The following is a 17135-nucleotide window of genomic DNA, read 5'->3' on the forward strand; positions in this document are numbered from 1 at the left end:
TGCAAAACACTTGAACCTTGGAGAGGGTAGGTGTTAGCATGGCTAACACCCCTCAGATGCTTAAGTCAATAATGGGATTCATAAATAATATAAAAGAAATAAATAACTGAAACAATAAAGTTAGGATGCATACCATACCAATTTATAAATAAAGTTCTAACTTACACGAAGTAGAGTTTAAGATGAACAGCATTCCAGGATCTTGGAAGGATCCTGCCATCCATAGCAGATAATTGATATGCTCATTTCCTGCTTTGGCTTCGATCCTTTATGGCCCTTCCCATTTGGTTGCTAACTTTCCATCTTTGGGATCGATTGTATTTTGAAATGCTTTCCTGAGTACCAGATCTCCCACTTGAAATCTTTTGTCCCTGACGTTCTTGTTGTAAGACTTAATGATCCTTTGTTGGTATGCTGCCATACAAATTCTCGAAGAATCCATGAGTTCATCCACCACGTCAAGATCATCGGCAAGATCCTGATTGTTGGTTTCAGGATTCTGGAGGCACGATCTTGCAGTAGGGATCACCATTTCAGTCGGAACCATTGCCTCGATCCCAAATACTAAAGAGAAAGGAGTTTGGCCCGTTGTATTCTTTGATGTGGTTTGATCGTTCGGCCAATTTTCCTTTCTATGTCCCCAACTTCTTCTTAAAATTGTTGACGATAATCTTGTTTGAAGATTCTGCTTGTTCATTGGCTTGAGGGTGTACTCGAGTGGAAGTGATCATATTGATGCCCCACATAGCACAAAAGTCAGTGGTTCTTTTTCCAATGAATTGAGACCCATTATCACAGATTATCTCAGCTGGGATTCCGAAAAGTGTCAGGGATATTACGTTTAACGCTTCAATCCATTTGGAAAAGTAGTACGTCATTGATAGCATGAAAAATTTTCCTCTTGGGGCTGTTGGTAATTTACCCACGATATCCATCGCCTATTTCATGAAAGGCCATGGAGATACGATCAGATGGATAGGCGCATGCGGTTCATGAAGAATGTTGCTATGTTTGTGACAGGCATCAAACTTTTGAGCATAGATCATTAAATCCTTGCTCATGGTTGGCCAATAATAACCGGTCCTAAGGATCTTGGAGAACAAGGATCGGCCTCCAATGTGATTCCCACAGTCTCCTTCATGGATATCTTTTAGGACTTCTTATATTTCAGGATCCTCCAGACATCTCAAGTATGGACCTGCAAGGGATTTCTTATAGAGAATATCGTTTAAAATAACGAATTGGGATACCTTCATACAAAAGGCTTTAGGATTCTCATCTTTAGGAATCTCATTGTATTGCAAATATTTCTTGATAGGTTGGACCTAGGATTCCTGATTAATTTGAGGTTCCTGATCAGCAACATCTTCAGTGTCTATTACTTCATTGACTTGAGGATCTTGCTTGACAACTTCTCTTATTATTTCCTTTTCATCGAGTGAAGGTATATCTATGGCTGGATTCAAGATATGTATGATCGGAATTTTTATTTTCGTCGGGATCCTGAAAGCAGATCCAAGATTTGCCAAAGCATCTACTTTAGCATTTTCCTCCTTAGGTACCTGTTCAATGATTAAGGAATCAAATTTCTGCCAGATTTTTAACTATATGAAGATATTCGGTTAGTTTTTCACTTCTAACAGCATAGGAGCCATTAAATTGGTTAGCAAGTGTGACATTTGAGATATTCGGTTACGTAACGAACGAACGTTTAACCGAACGGCTCTGGTTATGACCCATGTATTTTGGGGGAGCATCTATAAGTGATATACGATTAATATAAGCTAGCATATTAATATTATGGCCTTAGGTTGATAGCAAACCAGTTAAATGAAAACATGCTCGGTTAACTACCCGCTATAGATTTAAACGCGAAAGAGAGTTACAAAACAAGCATTGTATCATCCGTTAAGATGAAAAAGTTTTTTACAAACAAATGGTATATTTTTATAAATTTATACAAAAATGGCCGAAAAACGATTGTTTTCGCACTGTTTGTCATACCCGATACATTTTTCGCGCCAAAAACCGAACCAAAATAAATTTGGACTAGGCATTTCACGTACGGGTACAAAAATAGAGAAGTTTGAGCCAAAATGGGCCCAAAGGGGGCCCATTCCAACTCTCGGTCGCAAATGTGGTTAAACCCCCCATTAAGATCTCCAATTGTTTTATATATTATACCAAGATATTTTTCCAAACACATCCAGAAGTTTATGACCAGAACTTGCTGCTCTTGCATACTATTAGAAAAACTCAAGGTAAATTTAACCAATTTTCATCCATTTTAACATATTTTAATCTTGCTTAATATCATATAAACATAGTTTGATTACCAAAAATCATTTCTAACCATGCAAAAACCTTAAAAAAGGTTCAAAAGCATATATTCGTACACATGATTAGGAATCAGAATGATACTCTTTTTGGGCCATAAACACGAATTAGAGGGTTTAAACGGCGTTTTTACGGTTCAAAAGTTCGGTTTAATACCCTAGCCGAAACCCTAAGTTCCAAACCTGCCATATTGATGAAACATGCTTGGTTTGTGATATATGACATGTACCTAGCTTATATAGAAGGACAAGAACCTAGAAATTGGATTAAGAAAGCGAAAACAGGCGAAAACCGCAAAGGTAATGCCGAAATGCTCGAGTACGGACTGTTTAGGTTAATGTTGTGATGTGCATATTTTTAGGTCATAAAAGTTTGCAGGGACATCAGGGGAAATATGATTTGGTCCCTGTTCAAATTTGGTAATATTTCGACCATCCGAGAATATTTGGCGAATTTATTACCGAATTAGGGCGTTTATTTGGGAAAAATAATTAAAATTCTTGAAAAATTATGAAATTTTGTGGGGAACTTAGATTTGGTATTTTATGATCACATATGATATTTGGGATGATTTGGAAAATCCTAAGTATGTTTTGTGCATTTGCGTTTATTTGAATTTTCATAGTCGTTTTTGGCTCGGAAATTATATTTGGCAAGATTTTTAGAGTTTGGGATTTTCCAAGTTGTTATGGGAGATATTTTGGTCACTCTTAAATTTTGGCGGATTTTTCGGAGATCATTTGGTATAAACGGACGATTTTCGGGCTAAATATGGCAGATAAAATGAATTTTTATAAATTAATGAATCAGTAAATAATTCCAGGAATATTTTTATAAAAGTCTACATATTTTAGTTGAAAAGTGGCTAAATTTTCATAAAATTAGAAAAAACAAATAATTAATTATGCTAATTTAAAGATTAAACAAATTCAATTCTGATAAAAACCGACGAGTTCGTGATTAACGAACATGTTGGAATATCAAAGAAGATCAAGAATAATCAAAAATCATATTTTTAGATTAATTAAGTAAAAACGAGCTTTTTATGAGAAACCCGGACAATTCGGATAGATTGTGCGCGTTTTTCTCAAATCAAACTTAATAAACGGAAACGAGCCCTGTAACGAATCCAGAACCCCAATATGTGATCTTTCTTTATAACTTAATCATTTTATCGACCAACACATTTACCCAAGCTTACGTCCCTATAACAGTTTTCTGAACGCGTAAACGAACAACTTGGCCCGACTGGGAAAACGGGGAAACTGAGCCAAGTTCACTTTTAAGTATTAGATAGTGAACAACATCACAACCTAAGCCTATTGACACTTTCTGGGCGTAACAGCTATACCTAGATTAGATACATAGCCCATTTAATATTGAGATTATAATAATATTAAAATATTAATATTAGTATAATACTCATTATAGGGACCAGTGAGCGAGTCAAAACAACTGCGAACTTAGACTATACCGCTGTGCTGATTGTCTTCTAAACCATGAGTTTCATGACCCCACTTTTAAACTGTTTTTTCAAATTTTCGAGGTGAAAAGCATATTGATACATATATGTATACTCTAAATTGTTTGATGATGGGAATTATCTATGTGCTAACACACAAAAGTCCCCATGAACACAGCAATTAACTTCGAGCCGGTGGCTTGTGAATAGTACTATTGGTTTGACAAACCCAAACAGAGCCGGCACAGTTTTTCGAGACATACAACCGTTTGCACATGACCATAATTCAACAAACACGCTATGTAGTGTTAGACATAGCTACTCGGGGCATGTTGTGGGCGGAAAGGGGGCCACAATGGTTTATTGAGCATGGAAAACAGATGCACGCAGCACGAACAGACAGTCAAGGCTTCACTGTAGCTTATCATAATTACATCATAAACATACAAACAAACGTACTTGTGAACGTACATACATACATACTTGCGTATTTACAAACTGTGATTGTAGTACGCACAACTGATTTATTGAAACTCGTGAAACTCACCAACTATTTATAGTTAACCCGTTTTAACATGTTTTTCAGGTACTGGATTGGATTAGAAAGTCAATGTGCTACATGTTTGACTTGCGATAAATGCTGGGTGAATTGATGCAAGTGTGCTAATAGGAAGTAAAACCGCTTAAGGGGCTGGATTTAGTTTGTAACATATAGTTGTAAATGAAGTTAGATCAACGTAAAATGTTGTAAAGTAGTTTGTATTATTCTTTATATACAATGCGGTTGATATCAGAGGTGTCTGTTACATTTCCGTTTTACGCTTCCGTAAATCGCTTAACGGGGTGTGACAGCAAGCAATTGTGAATCCACAAATACATGAATATTTTTAACTTCTAAATCCTTAGATAACTGAAGGCTAGCAATTAAAGCTTCGTGCTCAGCTTCATTATTGGTGGCTTGGAAATCACATATGATTTCCTAGGGTATTATGTCCCCCTGTGGTGATTTCGGGATGATTCCTAAGCCTTTCCCCCTTACATTTGAGGCCCCAACAATATCCATTTACCCTTATCCTGGTCTAGTTTTTGAACTTCCCAGTCAACTTCTTGTTGGATATCACTACTGAAATCAGCCACAAAATCAGCTAAAGCTTGGGATTTAATTGTTGTTCTATGCTCATAGACAAGATCATAAGCACTAAATTTAGCAGACCACTTAGCTATCCTACCAGACATTTCAGGTTTTCTTAAAACGTTTTTAATAGGATAATTAGTTTTAACAACGATAGTTTGTCTCAAAATAGTGTCTTAACTTGGTAGAGGTCATAACTAAAGCTAAAATTAATTTTTCTAAATGAGAATACCTAGTTTCACCATCTAGTAGACTTTTACGTACGTAGTAGATAGGATGTTGTTGCCCTTCGTGGTCTTTGACTAGTACAACACTTATAGTGTCTCAGGATACCGCCAAATAGAAGAACAATGGCTCGCCATCTTCAGGCTTCATGAGTAAAGGTGCTGATTAAAGGTATTGTTTTAAGTCTTCAAGCCTTCTCATGCTTCTGTCTCTATTCAAACTTCTTGTTATTTTTAAGGATCTCATAGAACTCTTTGCACCTTTCCGAGAATCTTGAGATAAAGCTATGCAGGGCTGCGATCATGTCGGTTAATCTTTGAACATCCTTTACGTTGGTGGGTGCTTTCATGTTCACGATGGCTTTGAGATGCTCTGGGCTTGCTTCTATCCTTCTCTTAGAAACCATGTATCCCAAAAACTTGCCTGCCCCCACTCCAAAGTGACACTTGAACGAGTTCAGCTTCATGTTGTATTTGTCAAGGATATCAAAGGCTTCTTCAAGATCCTGGAGGTGATCCCCAGATTTCTTTGATTTCACCACCATACATCGATATAGACCTCCATGTTGTCCCTCAGTTTTTCTTTGAACATCATGTAGACCAATATTTGATAGCTTGCACCTGCATTTTTCAAACCAAAAGGCATTGCAGTGTAACAAAATATACATGTTTGAGTCATGAGTGACATGTCTTCTTGGTTCCATTTGGATTTATTGGAATCCTGAGGAGGCATCCATAAAGGTCAGCATCTCATGCCCAGCAGTCGCATCCACCATGAAGTCTATATGCGGCAATGGGAAAGGATCTTTAAGGCAAGCCTTGTTGAGATCTGTGTAGTTGACACAAACTCTCCACTTTCCATTCTTCTTATGGACTACCACCACGTTGGCCAACCATCTTGGGAACTTTACCTCCCTGATCATCCCTACTTTCAACAATCTCTCAACCTCTTCTTGGATGATGACATTTCTTTCGGGTGCGAACTTTCTTCTCTTTTGTTGAATTGGCCTGACACGTTTATCCAATCCCAATTTGTGAGTAATAAAATTTTTAGAAATGCCTGTAGAGTCCTCGTGTTTCCATGCAAAGGTTGAGATTATGCTTTTGAGGAACTTGACCAACTAATCTTCTATTTCTTTGGTAATCCTGATTCTCATCAACACATTGATGTCGGAATCCTGACCATTTAACCGTACTTCTTTGACCTCTGGTTCAGCTGCTTCCAAGACATCAAGTGCTTTATTCTTTGATTGCTATGCCTGAGTTGGTTTGGTTGTTGGCTTCATTGAGGAAGCATAACAATATTTAGTTTCTTGTTGATCTCCTTGAATCTTAACGATCCCCCATGGTGTCGGCATCTTGATGCATTGGTGATAGGTTGAGTGGAATGCTTTCATCTCGTGGATCCAGGGTCTACCTAAGATAACATTGAAAGAAGTCAATGCATCAATAACACAGAATTTATGGATAGAGTTTACTCCTTCAACATAGACTAGAAGCTTGATCTCTCCCACTGTATTCTTGGTTCTCCACTGAATACCGCCAAGACTGAAGACTTCGCTACAATCTTGGATTCTAATAACCCTATAAATATGACCCTCACAACTAAGCTTTAATATTAAAACGAAAATCCTAAAACCACACACAGCCGGCAAGTGTACCGATCGCAAGTAGTATAGACTTAGGAAGTCCGAGTATCGAACACGTGGACACGTCAGAACGCTAAAGATCACTAACCCTAGACAAAACCTACCTTAGAATAATAATTATATTGATTTTTGATTTTTAAATACTTAACAGAACTAACTATACTGACTAACAAAACTTACCAAAAATAGAAAACTTAACGGGGAACTAACTGTGTTAACTTAGGATGGAGAAAAACGTCTACCTATATCTGAATCAAATTGTAGGCCTAAAAAGCTAATGGATTGAATGATATCTAGACACCGGTCCCTAAAGATGACACGACTAAGGATCGCTCGGGCTCACTAGATTACCTCTCGGTTTCACTCAACAAGCCTAAACTACTCAAAATCGCCTAAAACGACCAAACCGGGAAATAATTGCTAACGTGTTCTAATGAAGGATCACCTGTCGGTCTCACCAACACTCGACCCTAATGGTAATGAATACTACACAACCAAGGATAGAGGAACAATTCAACTTAAACCAAAATAGATCAACTAGTCGCTCAAAATTCCTAAACCTGACAAGAAACGAACTCGCTCTCGCGCAATCCTTATTCTAGCATGCAAAGGCAATGAAACAACCCTAACTTCCTATCACCTCTCGGTCTCAAGGAAGGTGTTTAACCACTGTACTTAATCCAATTAATTCCGCAACAAAACCCTACGGTTGTTCCTACCGCAAACAAACCCTAAACACAAAGTCTAGAATCAAACAATGCACCGATCAATCAACACAAAACTAATCAATCAACACACGGGGTTTATGCAATGAATCACTAGAATTTCCAGCCCTTAAACACAACCTATTTCATGTCTAAATCAAACTTTACAATAGCAATTCAAGTCTATCAATCAAACAATCTAAAAAAAAACCTATCAAAACCTAACAAGAATCATCATTCCTAGGTAGAACTAACAAGACTAGCCGAACATAATTTTTGGACAGCAGCAAACACTTAACAAAATCATCATTAAACTCATACCAATCATCATAAAAATCATCCAACAATCAATACTAACCAATAACAACTCAATCCTTAAAGCAATTGCAAAACTAGTTAACAATTCAACAAGTATAAGAAAGATTGATGAACAATAGTTGAAAGAAAGGATATGAGATGGCATCCGGGTGTTCTTTGCTGCTGTAAAACTTATGTAAAACCTTCCCGAGGCTTAGTTCTTGCTTGTTCTTCCTTCCCTAGCCGCCACAAGTCCAAACCCTAGCTCCACAAAACTTTTTCTCCTTTTCTTTCTTTCCTCCTGCTGCAATCGGACCAGTATCCAGCCCCTAGGGTTTTTATTTTTTTTATATAATATAATATAATATGGTCTTGGGCCTCCATGATGCCTACGGGTCAGGCCTTGAGCTTTGTCTTGAACTTGTATGCACTCGTAGAATGCTCGAAAAGTCCCGGTTTTCATCTTTCTTTCACCCAAACCTACAAGATTAATAAATGTACGTAAAACCTATCTAAAACAAGTTAAAACATATAAAATATAATATAATACGTAGATAAAACGTGCGGAAAATACTAGTGTTTTACAACACATCATTCACCGAACTTCCATTGTTCACCAAGATCCTGCGTACAAAACAATTAGAAATAAAAAGGGTTATGACCAATCCATCATGATGAGGATCCTGAATATTGTTTCTGTCCTCATCATCGAAAGTAACTCCGTATTCTCTAGGCAAGGTCATCGTCTTAGTTGGTCCCTCGGGCTTTTCTGCTCTGGCTATTTTGGCATTCCTTCTAGCTGCTGAGTAGGACGTGCCGCATATATCTGATGCTCCGAAGATAACGTTTACAATTAGAGCACCGGGTGGTGGAGATTCTGCTCTTTTGGGATCCTACTTAGGATCCAGGTTTTGATTCTTCTTCCCCATCAACTCTTTTAAGTGACCTTTGCTAAGTAAGTAGCTGATCTCCCTCCTTGGAGCAATGCAGTCTTCAGTCACGTGACTGAAATCCTCATGAAAAGCGCACCATTTGGACTTGACTTTCCAGGCAGCATTTTTCTCGTTCTTTCTTGGCCATCTCGCCTTTTCACCTAGATCCTACATAGCACACATTAATCCAAGAATATCAAATGAAATACAATAATCATGTAACTCAGGATAAGATTGATCATCCTCATCATCGTCTACCATATTGACCCTATCGTTCATGGAATAAGGTTTGGATCGATATGGTTTAGACGATGGGGAATCTGACTTCTTGTTCGGGTGATTGTAGCTGCTGGAACCATCCAACCTCTGCTGAATCTTCCTATCTTCTTCCAGCCTGATGAACCTTAGAAACCTGTTCCTTGCTTCGTCCAGATTCCTACAAGGATTCATGACGAGATCCTCGTAGAACGAGGTATCCATCTTGAAAGCTTGCACAGCCGTTGCAACATCTAGGTTGGGGATCTTTGGAGCTTCCTTGCTGAATTTGCTGACGAAATCCCTAAGGGGTTCATCATTGCCCTGTGGTACTCAATACAAGCCACTAGTTAACCTTTCAAAACTTCTACTGCAAAAATATTGGTTATTAAACGAATTAACTAAATGAACTAAAGATTTAATAGAGAAAGGATGGACACTTAGGAGCCATTTCAACGTAGCTCTGGTGAGGTTTGAGCCAAAACCTTTTCATAAACAGGCTTCCTTGAGATTTTGAGGTATGTGGTTGATCTCCATTCTTTCCCGTTATTAGGCGAAATGTTCTTTAGGATCTTTGGTTCCATCGTACAGCTTTATGCTTGGGGTCCAGAATCGCTTCAGGATCTCAGCATCACATATGGGGGGTGTGAATCTTGAGATCCTGTAACGTTGCTTGGAGCTACCTCCAGAATTGGTTGGACTATCCCATGTACGCTAGAGACTAACTCTTTAAGTTTTTGTAATTCCTTCTGTACCATTGAGCGGATACCAGAATCCTGCGTAGCATCAGGGTTAGTCACAAGAATAACAACATTATTAAAATTACCAGTATCGGGAATCCTAGCTTGGGATCCCGGAATATCACCGAATTCCCTAGTGGGAGTTGCCCTCGTGTCCTGGACAAGGTCACTCGTTCTGTTTGCTGATTGCATGGACGGAAGTCGTCATAATGATTCCCCTAGGATCCCGACACATCAAAGTTCGGGTTCCTAGGCAGCAATGGAGTGAAGGACTCCTCCGCCGGCGTTTTCCCTTGTTCTCGAATATCCCAGAGCTCCCTTATGATTGAGTTGTTGGTTTGCTTCTAAGCCTCCATGTGTTCCTTCATCTGCATTAAAACATCAAAAATATCATCGTTAGACATAAAGACAGGTCTCGTGTTGGGAGACACAGAACTTTGGACTGGTACACCGGCTGAAGGCCTTATTGTAGGAGGAAGCATGTTGTTTGATCCAACAGCTCCTGAGATGTAAATGCCGACGTTGGTCGTCTTCCTCTGCAGGTGGAGTAGGAAGTGGTTGAGTAGCTCCGGAAACTGTGGTCGTCATGGTGAAGATGTAGCTTTTGATTAAGAGGCCATTTTTAGTGTAGATTTTTAAGGTAACGGTTTAGGATGGATGTAAATATGTATATGAGTATGAAAAATACCACTCCCCTACGGTGTGCACCAAACTGTTTTGGTTAAAAATTACTAAAGCAATAATTGAACAAATCCGTTAAGTGAGGTAGTGTGCTTTTCAATAACCAGGTAAGTAAACGCGATAAAAGTAAGGTGGACACAGTGATGTAGCGAGGAAAAACCTAGGATCCCGGTGAGGATCTTAGAAAAAAAAACCTTGGGAGGGGAAAATTATCCCCTCCCTCAATTTATTAAAATGAAAAATAGGTTACAACTCGAGAGCCAAGTATGATGAAGTCTAGAGTATAGTAAGTGGAAGTGTTGTGTGTAAAAAGATGTGTACCTATCCATCACAATGACCTCCTTATATTGTATAAACAAGTATCTTGACATTAATAGCTATTAACTACACCTATGAAAGAGCTGTTGGACTGGTCTTGCTTGGTCTCCAAGCTCTTCATATTCAAGCAACGAGTTACTAGCCGTTGGGAGTTGTTAATAGGCCGTTTCAGCTGAGATAACTTCACACTTGTAACTGATAGCGAGGATCCCAGGCTTTTAATGTGTCTTTTAATGCAATCATTAGTCTTTGACGGTTACATAACTTGTTGCAGGCGTTTGACCAAGCATTTAATGCATTTTCATTGTCCTTAAATCTTCAAAACGATCTGAAAAATTATAGCCGTTCGTGAATAATACAACAGTCCAGGATACCGAACCTGTTTGGGATCCTACTGGAAAGATACTAAGGCTCTGGATCACTAAGCAAGAATTTGACCCACAAAACCCACCTTATGACCTTCCAAGATCAACTAAATTAAGTGGCATAGGTGTAATTAATTTCATGCATCGATGAAACCGGCCATTTATAAATCAAAAGTATAAAACACTTACCCAAATAACCATCTGTTAAACCAGTTAGTGATATAAGAAAAGATTTCCTCTAACCGAAAGCAACAATGATCAACACATGATTCGTACAACACAAAGATTTCAGATTTACAGAATGAGAAGTAAAATAGGATAAAGTGATTAAGAAAACCAAAAGTCAAACCCCAAATAACAAACTGAAAAAACCGAGAGACAAAGAGAACGAATAGTAACTCAAAAAGTGGATAAAACCCTAACCTGAAAGGCTGAAACAACCGTTGCCTACCACCACCGATGAGAACTGGTTCTGATTAATAAGTTGCCAAAGCCATGCACCATGGCTGACCTAAAAGATACATCGATTACAATGATTAGCAGCCAAGAATGCGCTTACCTGACAGACGCTGGGTGTCGGAGACGATGGTGAATCGGAAAATGTTGAGCAACCGTCGGTGGCGGCGAACACGGAAGACGCCAGAGTGTATGGTAAAAATAAAAATGAGAGAAGGATGAAAACTACTGGTGAAGAAAAGCTCAAAAGCAAAGAGGATAAAGCTAGAAGCAATACATGTGCCTTAGTTGACAGAGGTTGGCACGTAGCCAGCACTATGTGGAGAAGATATTGTACCTTGAGCTTCAGTAACTGTACATTTGATGAACAGTGGAAATTGTGAGAGGAAGCAAATTTGGTTTTTCATATATATATATATATATATACACACACACACACACTAGGTTAGGTACCAGTGTATATCACGTGTTGAAAAAATTAATTTTATAAGTCCTTACAATTCAAAATACCAATAGCAAAAATGGTTGAGAATAGAAGTTCATAAATAAATTAAATATAAACGTAAATACGTAATCTATAAATACAATACAAACTTTTTAATCTTAGGTTGATGGCCGTGTCTATATGACCTGACTTGTGGTATTTAAGATTAGATATTTTACATTGTCTCTACATTTCAATGTTGAGGATGCTGGGCGAATATAAATTTTGTTAATTTTGTTGTAATAATCAATCATTGATTTCATGAATGACACCATTTATAGGAGCAAGTATGGCTCTTTCACTGAAGAATTCTTGAATTTTGATGTGTTGTAGAATGGAAGGATACACAAAGTCAATTAAACATGGATTAATATAATAGCAAAATACATATACAAATGTGTGATTCAGAAACATAAGATAATAAGGTTAATAGCAAGTGCAAAACCAACGATATGTGTCTTTACCAAGTTTAACCTAAATACATCAAAAACTGGTAACAGATACTTATAATTACAATGACATAAGGTTTATTTACAACACTGTTAACTACAACAAACGTTGATTTACATCTATATGCAATGACATGAATTATATCTAATTTTATAAATGAAACATACAATTCACAATTCCTTAAATGTCTCATTATACAACATTTGTAATTGTATTGGTAACATTGCCATTAAGTTGAATGTAATTGTTAAACTTTAGCAAATGAATGTTCAGCATGCTCCCCAACATCTTATTTCCCTAAATACCACAATATAGAGCCTAAAATTCGTATTAAGTCAATTATTTATATTACATTTTCACTCTCAAGAACCATTCCTAAGGAGTATAGTTTATCTTTTTCTATAGGTCATTATCTATTTAAGGATGCAGTATGTTTAACAAAACTACACGTAGTTATCTCCTAAATAATCATATAATGTACATCCATTCTGCTATAAAAACCAAGTTTTTTACGCCATCTTAGGGGTTGTTTGGGATTCCTTATGGCTTATCCACTTACAAACTTTAACTGTCTCAAACATCTTATAACTTTTAAGTTATAAGTTCTAAGTAATAAGTAGATAAAATAAGCAATCAACACCCCCTTAATTAAGAGAATGTTTGGGATTGAGTTTGAAATATGCTTATTGTCTTATTGGCTTTTTCAAAAAGCCATTTTAAAATCAAGATTTGGGGCTTTTAAAAAATGTTTTTTAACCATTTCAAAAGGCTAAAATAAAAAATATTTTTGTGATTGCCAAACATCTTTTAACTTACTAGCTTTTTAAGAAAGCCTAGCTAATAAGGTATTTAAACTCAATCCCAAACGTGCTCTAACTTATCCAAAACAAACTGATAAACAAAGAACTACAGTAATGCGTATACAATCCGAGGCTGGGCTTACAGTAAAAGTAATACAAATGGGATAACAAAAGCTGTGTCAGTCATGGCCTTATTAAAGGACCGATAGGATACCATGATGTAAATCAAATAAATTATCTGTCATGTTAATATATTTTATTTTTAGGATACATGGAGTGCTTATAGGTTAATCATTATGAATGAATATGTAAAAGTAACCTTGTTTTACGAAAACAGAGATTATAAGATATAGAAAAATTGTAATTGTTATGGGGTTTGGTTTTTTAAATGGTTATAAATGACGAAGAGGGCAAATCAATTCCCTAAAAAGTAGTTGTTTAAAATTCAAAAAAAAAATAAATAAATGAGATACATTTAAAAATGGTAATTAGTCAACTTCATATTATGATAATATATTAACTGCATATATCATGGAAACGTTACACCCTTTGACTATATTCTATGATTGTTTCTTATATTTATGGTAATACTTTTGGTAAACATTAATTTTGTTAATTAAAAAATAATAGGCCTATTATAAAAGGCGGTAGGTTTAGGCAGTATTTTGAGAATGAGGAGTGGCTAAATTGAGGACACGTGGCAAATAAAACATTTATTTATTAAGTAGTATATATATATATAATATAAACACATTTAAGTTTTAACTCCCATTCGCGCAGTCCCACATAACTAGACCTAATAAAATAATGAAAAAGAAGAAAGATGTAAAGATAACGGCATTTTGATTAGAAAACTGACAATTGAACAACCAACCGGGGTGTACCGAACTCACAATCATCATTCATCACGGCAAATCACAATTGAACAACCAGTCGTCGATACAACAGATCTGGTTTTACCCATTACAACAACAGAAGTTGTTAGAGAGATGTAGCCTTTCAACAACGAAGTATGTGAAGCTCAATTTACGCAATCAGACTGGTGATGAGAATTTATGCGATAGTTGCATTTATTATATTGAAAAAAATTACTTTGAAATGTATCTATAGATGATGTAATGACTAGCTTATAAAAAACAGAACCCGTAAACACACATATTAACATTTATATAGATTAGGATAAAAAAAACATATTTATTTAAAACGACGTGTAGTTTGTTGGTAAAATTTGTGTGGTGTGGCTGCGAGTCGACACAAATTTAGTTAGTATCGGGTTACGACACCTGATTTAAACCAAAAGGTAAATTCTTCAATGCCCAAATACAACAAATTAGCATATTAATAAAAATTGTATTTCGGCGGCTAACAAACATAAATTCGATTGGTAATGGGTTACGACACCGAAACTAAACGAAATAATAAATTCGTCAACGCTCAAATATAATAAGTTAACATATTTAAGACGGAAAAAACGCGACGAAACATAGAAAAAAACCCTGCAAGTTGCGGCGGCGAGTCAACACGCATTTGGTTGGTATATCAACGGTATCAACACTAAATCATAAACATGAATTAGTAAGCTTAAAATAAACACGAAAAATAAAATAAATAAAAAAGAAACAAAACACCATGTTTAAGTGGCCCAACCTTGTTAGGCCACGTGTATAATAAAAACCGGTGTCACCAAACATGACTATTAAACTATATATAGATAATATAAATAATCTCTCAATAAAGTATTCAGTATTTTGTAATATTTTTTCTAGCTTAACAGGCATGTCAACATGTTGCGTTGGACGGTCCACGGCATAGATGCTTTTTTAATTGTTATTTTGGATCGCTGATGAGGCACTAACCTACTCGTTCACCTACATTCCTTGAGACTGGACTACTGGAGACCACCCTCAAAAGAAAGGAAGCCCATAATAAGTGAGAAAAGTCAAAAACCCCATGTCCTAACTTAAAACCTTTTTATTTTGTCATAGGTTTGACTTATATTCCAGACCTTTCCTTTTTAAAGTGAAGTTTTGGATGCATCATCTCAATCACTTGAACTAGGATTATTGGCTCTATGCCATGTGTAAAAATATACTAGACTTTATGGTATTAATATTAACCTAAGATTACGGAATAAGCATGTTGTAACAAATGCCATTGTTGACTGTTGGATACTGAAGACACACTAACCGGACCCCGGGCAGATTACTGGTAACATGGGGGTTAGATAGATGTTTCCCACGAGGGTTTAGACCCTGAGAAGATGGTTCTTCTGATAACCTGCAAAACAGACACCGTGAGCTTGTCACTGAGAAGGGGGGGTTCCTCCTTGTGACCACCCTCCGGCGTGAGAATCAGACTAGATTGCTCTTTAAATATAAGTGTATATTAAGAGATTGCTAGAGCAGATATCAGGTATATATGATGATACAAGATAAGATGAGATGGTCATACCATTTGTGGTATTTATAGCCGAAGGTAGGTTTCCAAGGAGGTGTGCCCGGCTGCAACAGTGTTCCTGTTCCACCAACAGTGGCCTACGCACGTGCCCTGCTGGTAGTTGGTGGGTAGGCAGCGGCTGATAGTGACCAGGCCTGCTGTGTACTATTCCTTTTCCACCAACTGCCGGCTACGCACGTGGTATGGCAGTAGTTGGTGAGTAGGCAGCGGCTAATAGTGACACAGTACAGGAGCATGCTGCTCGCCATACTGTGTCAGTAAGCTGTCGTATCTTTAGTCAGATCTTTTTCCCATACCTCGTCAGGTACAGTACAGAAGATCTTCCTGTATCGTACGGACTGGCTTATTTGGGCGGGAGTATTCCCCCTCCCGCCCTTGTGCGGGATAGTTCCCGGCTTCGCTCATTCCTTCAGGTGACACTGATTGAGAGCTAAGTGCCTTGTGCGTGTAGCCATGCTGCGCGGGTGGCCTTCCCTGATGGCTTGTATCCGAGGCTGCGGGGACAGGCGGAGTCCTTCACCATCGGGAGGCATTTCCTGCGGGACCAGCTTGCGTACTGCGCGTAAGGACGTCACGTCTCTGAGCATGGTTGGTCCTGCGGATCCAGTTGGTTTCTGCGCAGACGTCCCTCTTCAAGGTGAGTCTTGCGGGTCCAACTGGGCTCTGCTTGGACCTACCTCTTCAAGTCCCCCCAGTCCAATGTTCTTCTCATGAGTGTTTAATAAAGTGAGGTGAACTTTTGGACTTAAGCAGAGGGTTTTGAAAAGGGTTTTTTAAGGTTTTCCATGGGGATTCTTCCCGCGGAAGTCCTTGTCACTTGCAGAAATTCCCGAGTTTCCTGCTTGGTCTTTGGGTATGATGCGGGTAGGTCTGTAACCTCCTCGCAAGTCAGGAGCGTTGAGTCCCACTTGTGTGGATTCTCCATGCGGTTTTGGTAGTTTTGAACATAGTGATCAATTATGTTAAAACCACCAATTCCATCCTGGAGCTTCAAACAACGTAGTTCTCGACGTTCCCGCTATGCGGGGATGTTATTTCCGTTTCCGCAAGCATTGCCCAGAAGATCCTTCTTGGTTTCAATTCCCAGCGGAGCGCTAGGTATGTGAAGGGTTTTGCCTTACCACTGTACCTGCGCTCGTCTTATGGTTACTTTACTTCCAAGGTATTCCCGGCGTCAATTCCCTGCGGGTGCTAGGTATGTGAAGGGTTTTGCCTTAACACTGTACCCGCATCCGCCTTACGGTTACTTGTTCGCCAAGGTTCTTGGCTTCAATTCCCTGCGGGTGCTAGGTATGTGAAGGGTTTTGCCTTAACACTGTACCCGCAGCCGTCTTTCGGTTACTTGTTTGCCAAGGTTTTCTTGGCTTCAATTCCCTGCGGGTGCTAGGTATG

At 38.0% G+C, this 17135-nt stretch overlaps 1 protein-coding gene across 1 annotated transcript; it reads right to left on the reverse strand.

Annotated features, from left to right (window-relative positions):
- Positions 1-268: 268 nt before the first annotated feature.
- Positions 269-697, reverse strand: LOC143623329 (uncharacterized). The gene has a single exon (XM_077094264.1). The coding sequence runs from the start codon at positions 695-697 to the stop codon at positions 269-271; it is 429 nt and encodes a 142-aa protein (XP_076950379.1).
- Positions 698-17135: the final 16438 nt, after the last annotated feature.

This window comes from Bidens hawaiensis, unplaced genomic scaffold, assembly GCF_021521415.1.
Source record: "Bidens hawaiensis isolate Kalapana, Puna unplaced genomic scaffold, B.hawaiensis_p1.1 tig00003378_1, whole genome shotgun sequence".
In the NCBI taxonomy this organism is placed as follows: Eukaryota; Viridiplantae; Streptophyta; class Magnoliopsida; order Asterales; family Asteraceae; genus Bidens; species Bidens hawaiensis.

Bases quoted from the DNA above. Each gene is read 5' to 3' on its own strand.
- LOC143623329 (XM_077094264.1), bottom strand. From the start codon at position 697: ATGAACAAGCAGAATCTTCAAACAAGATTATCGTCAACAATTTTAAGA.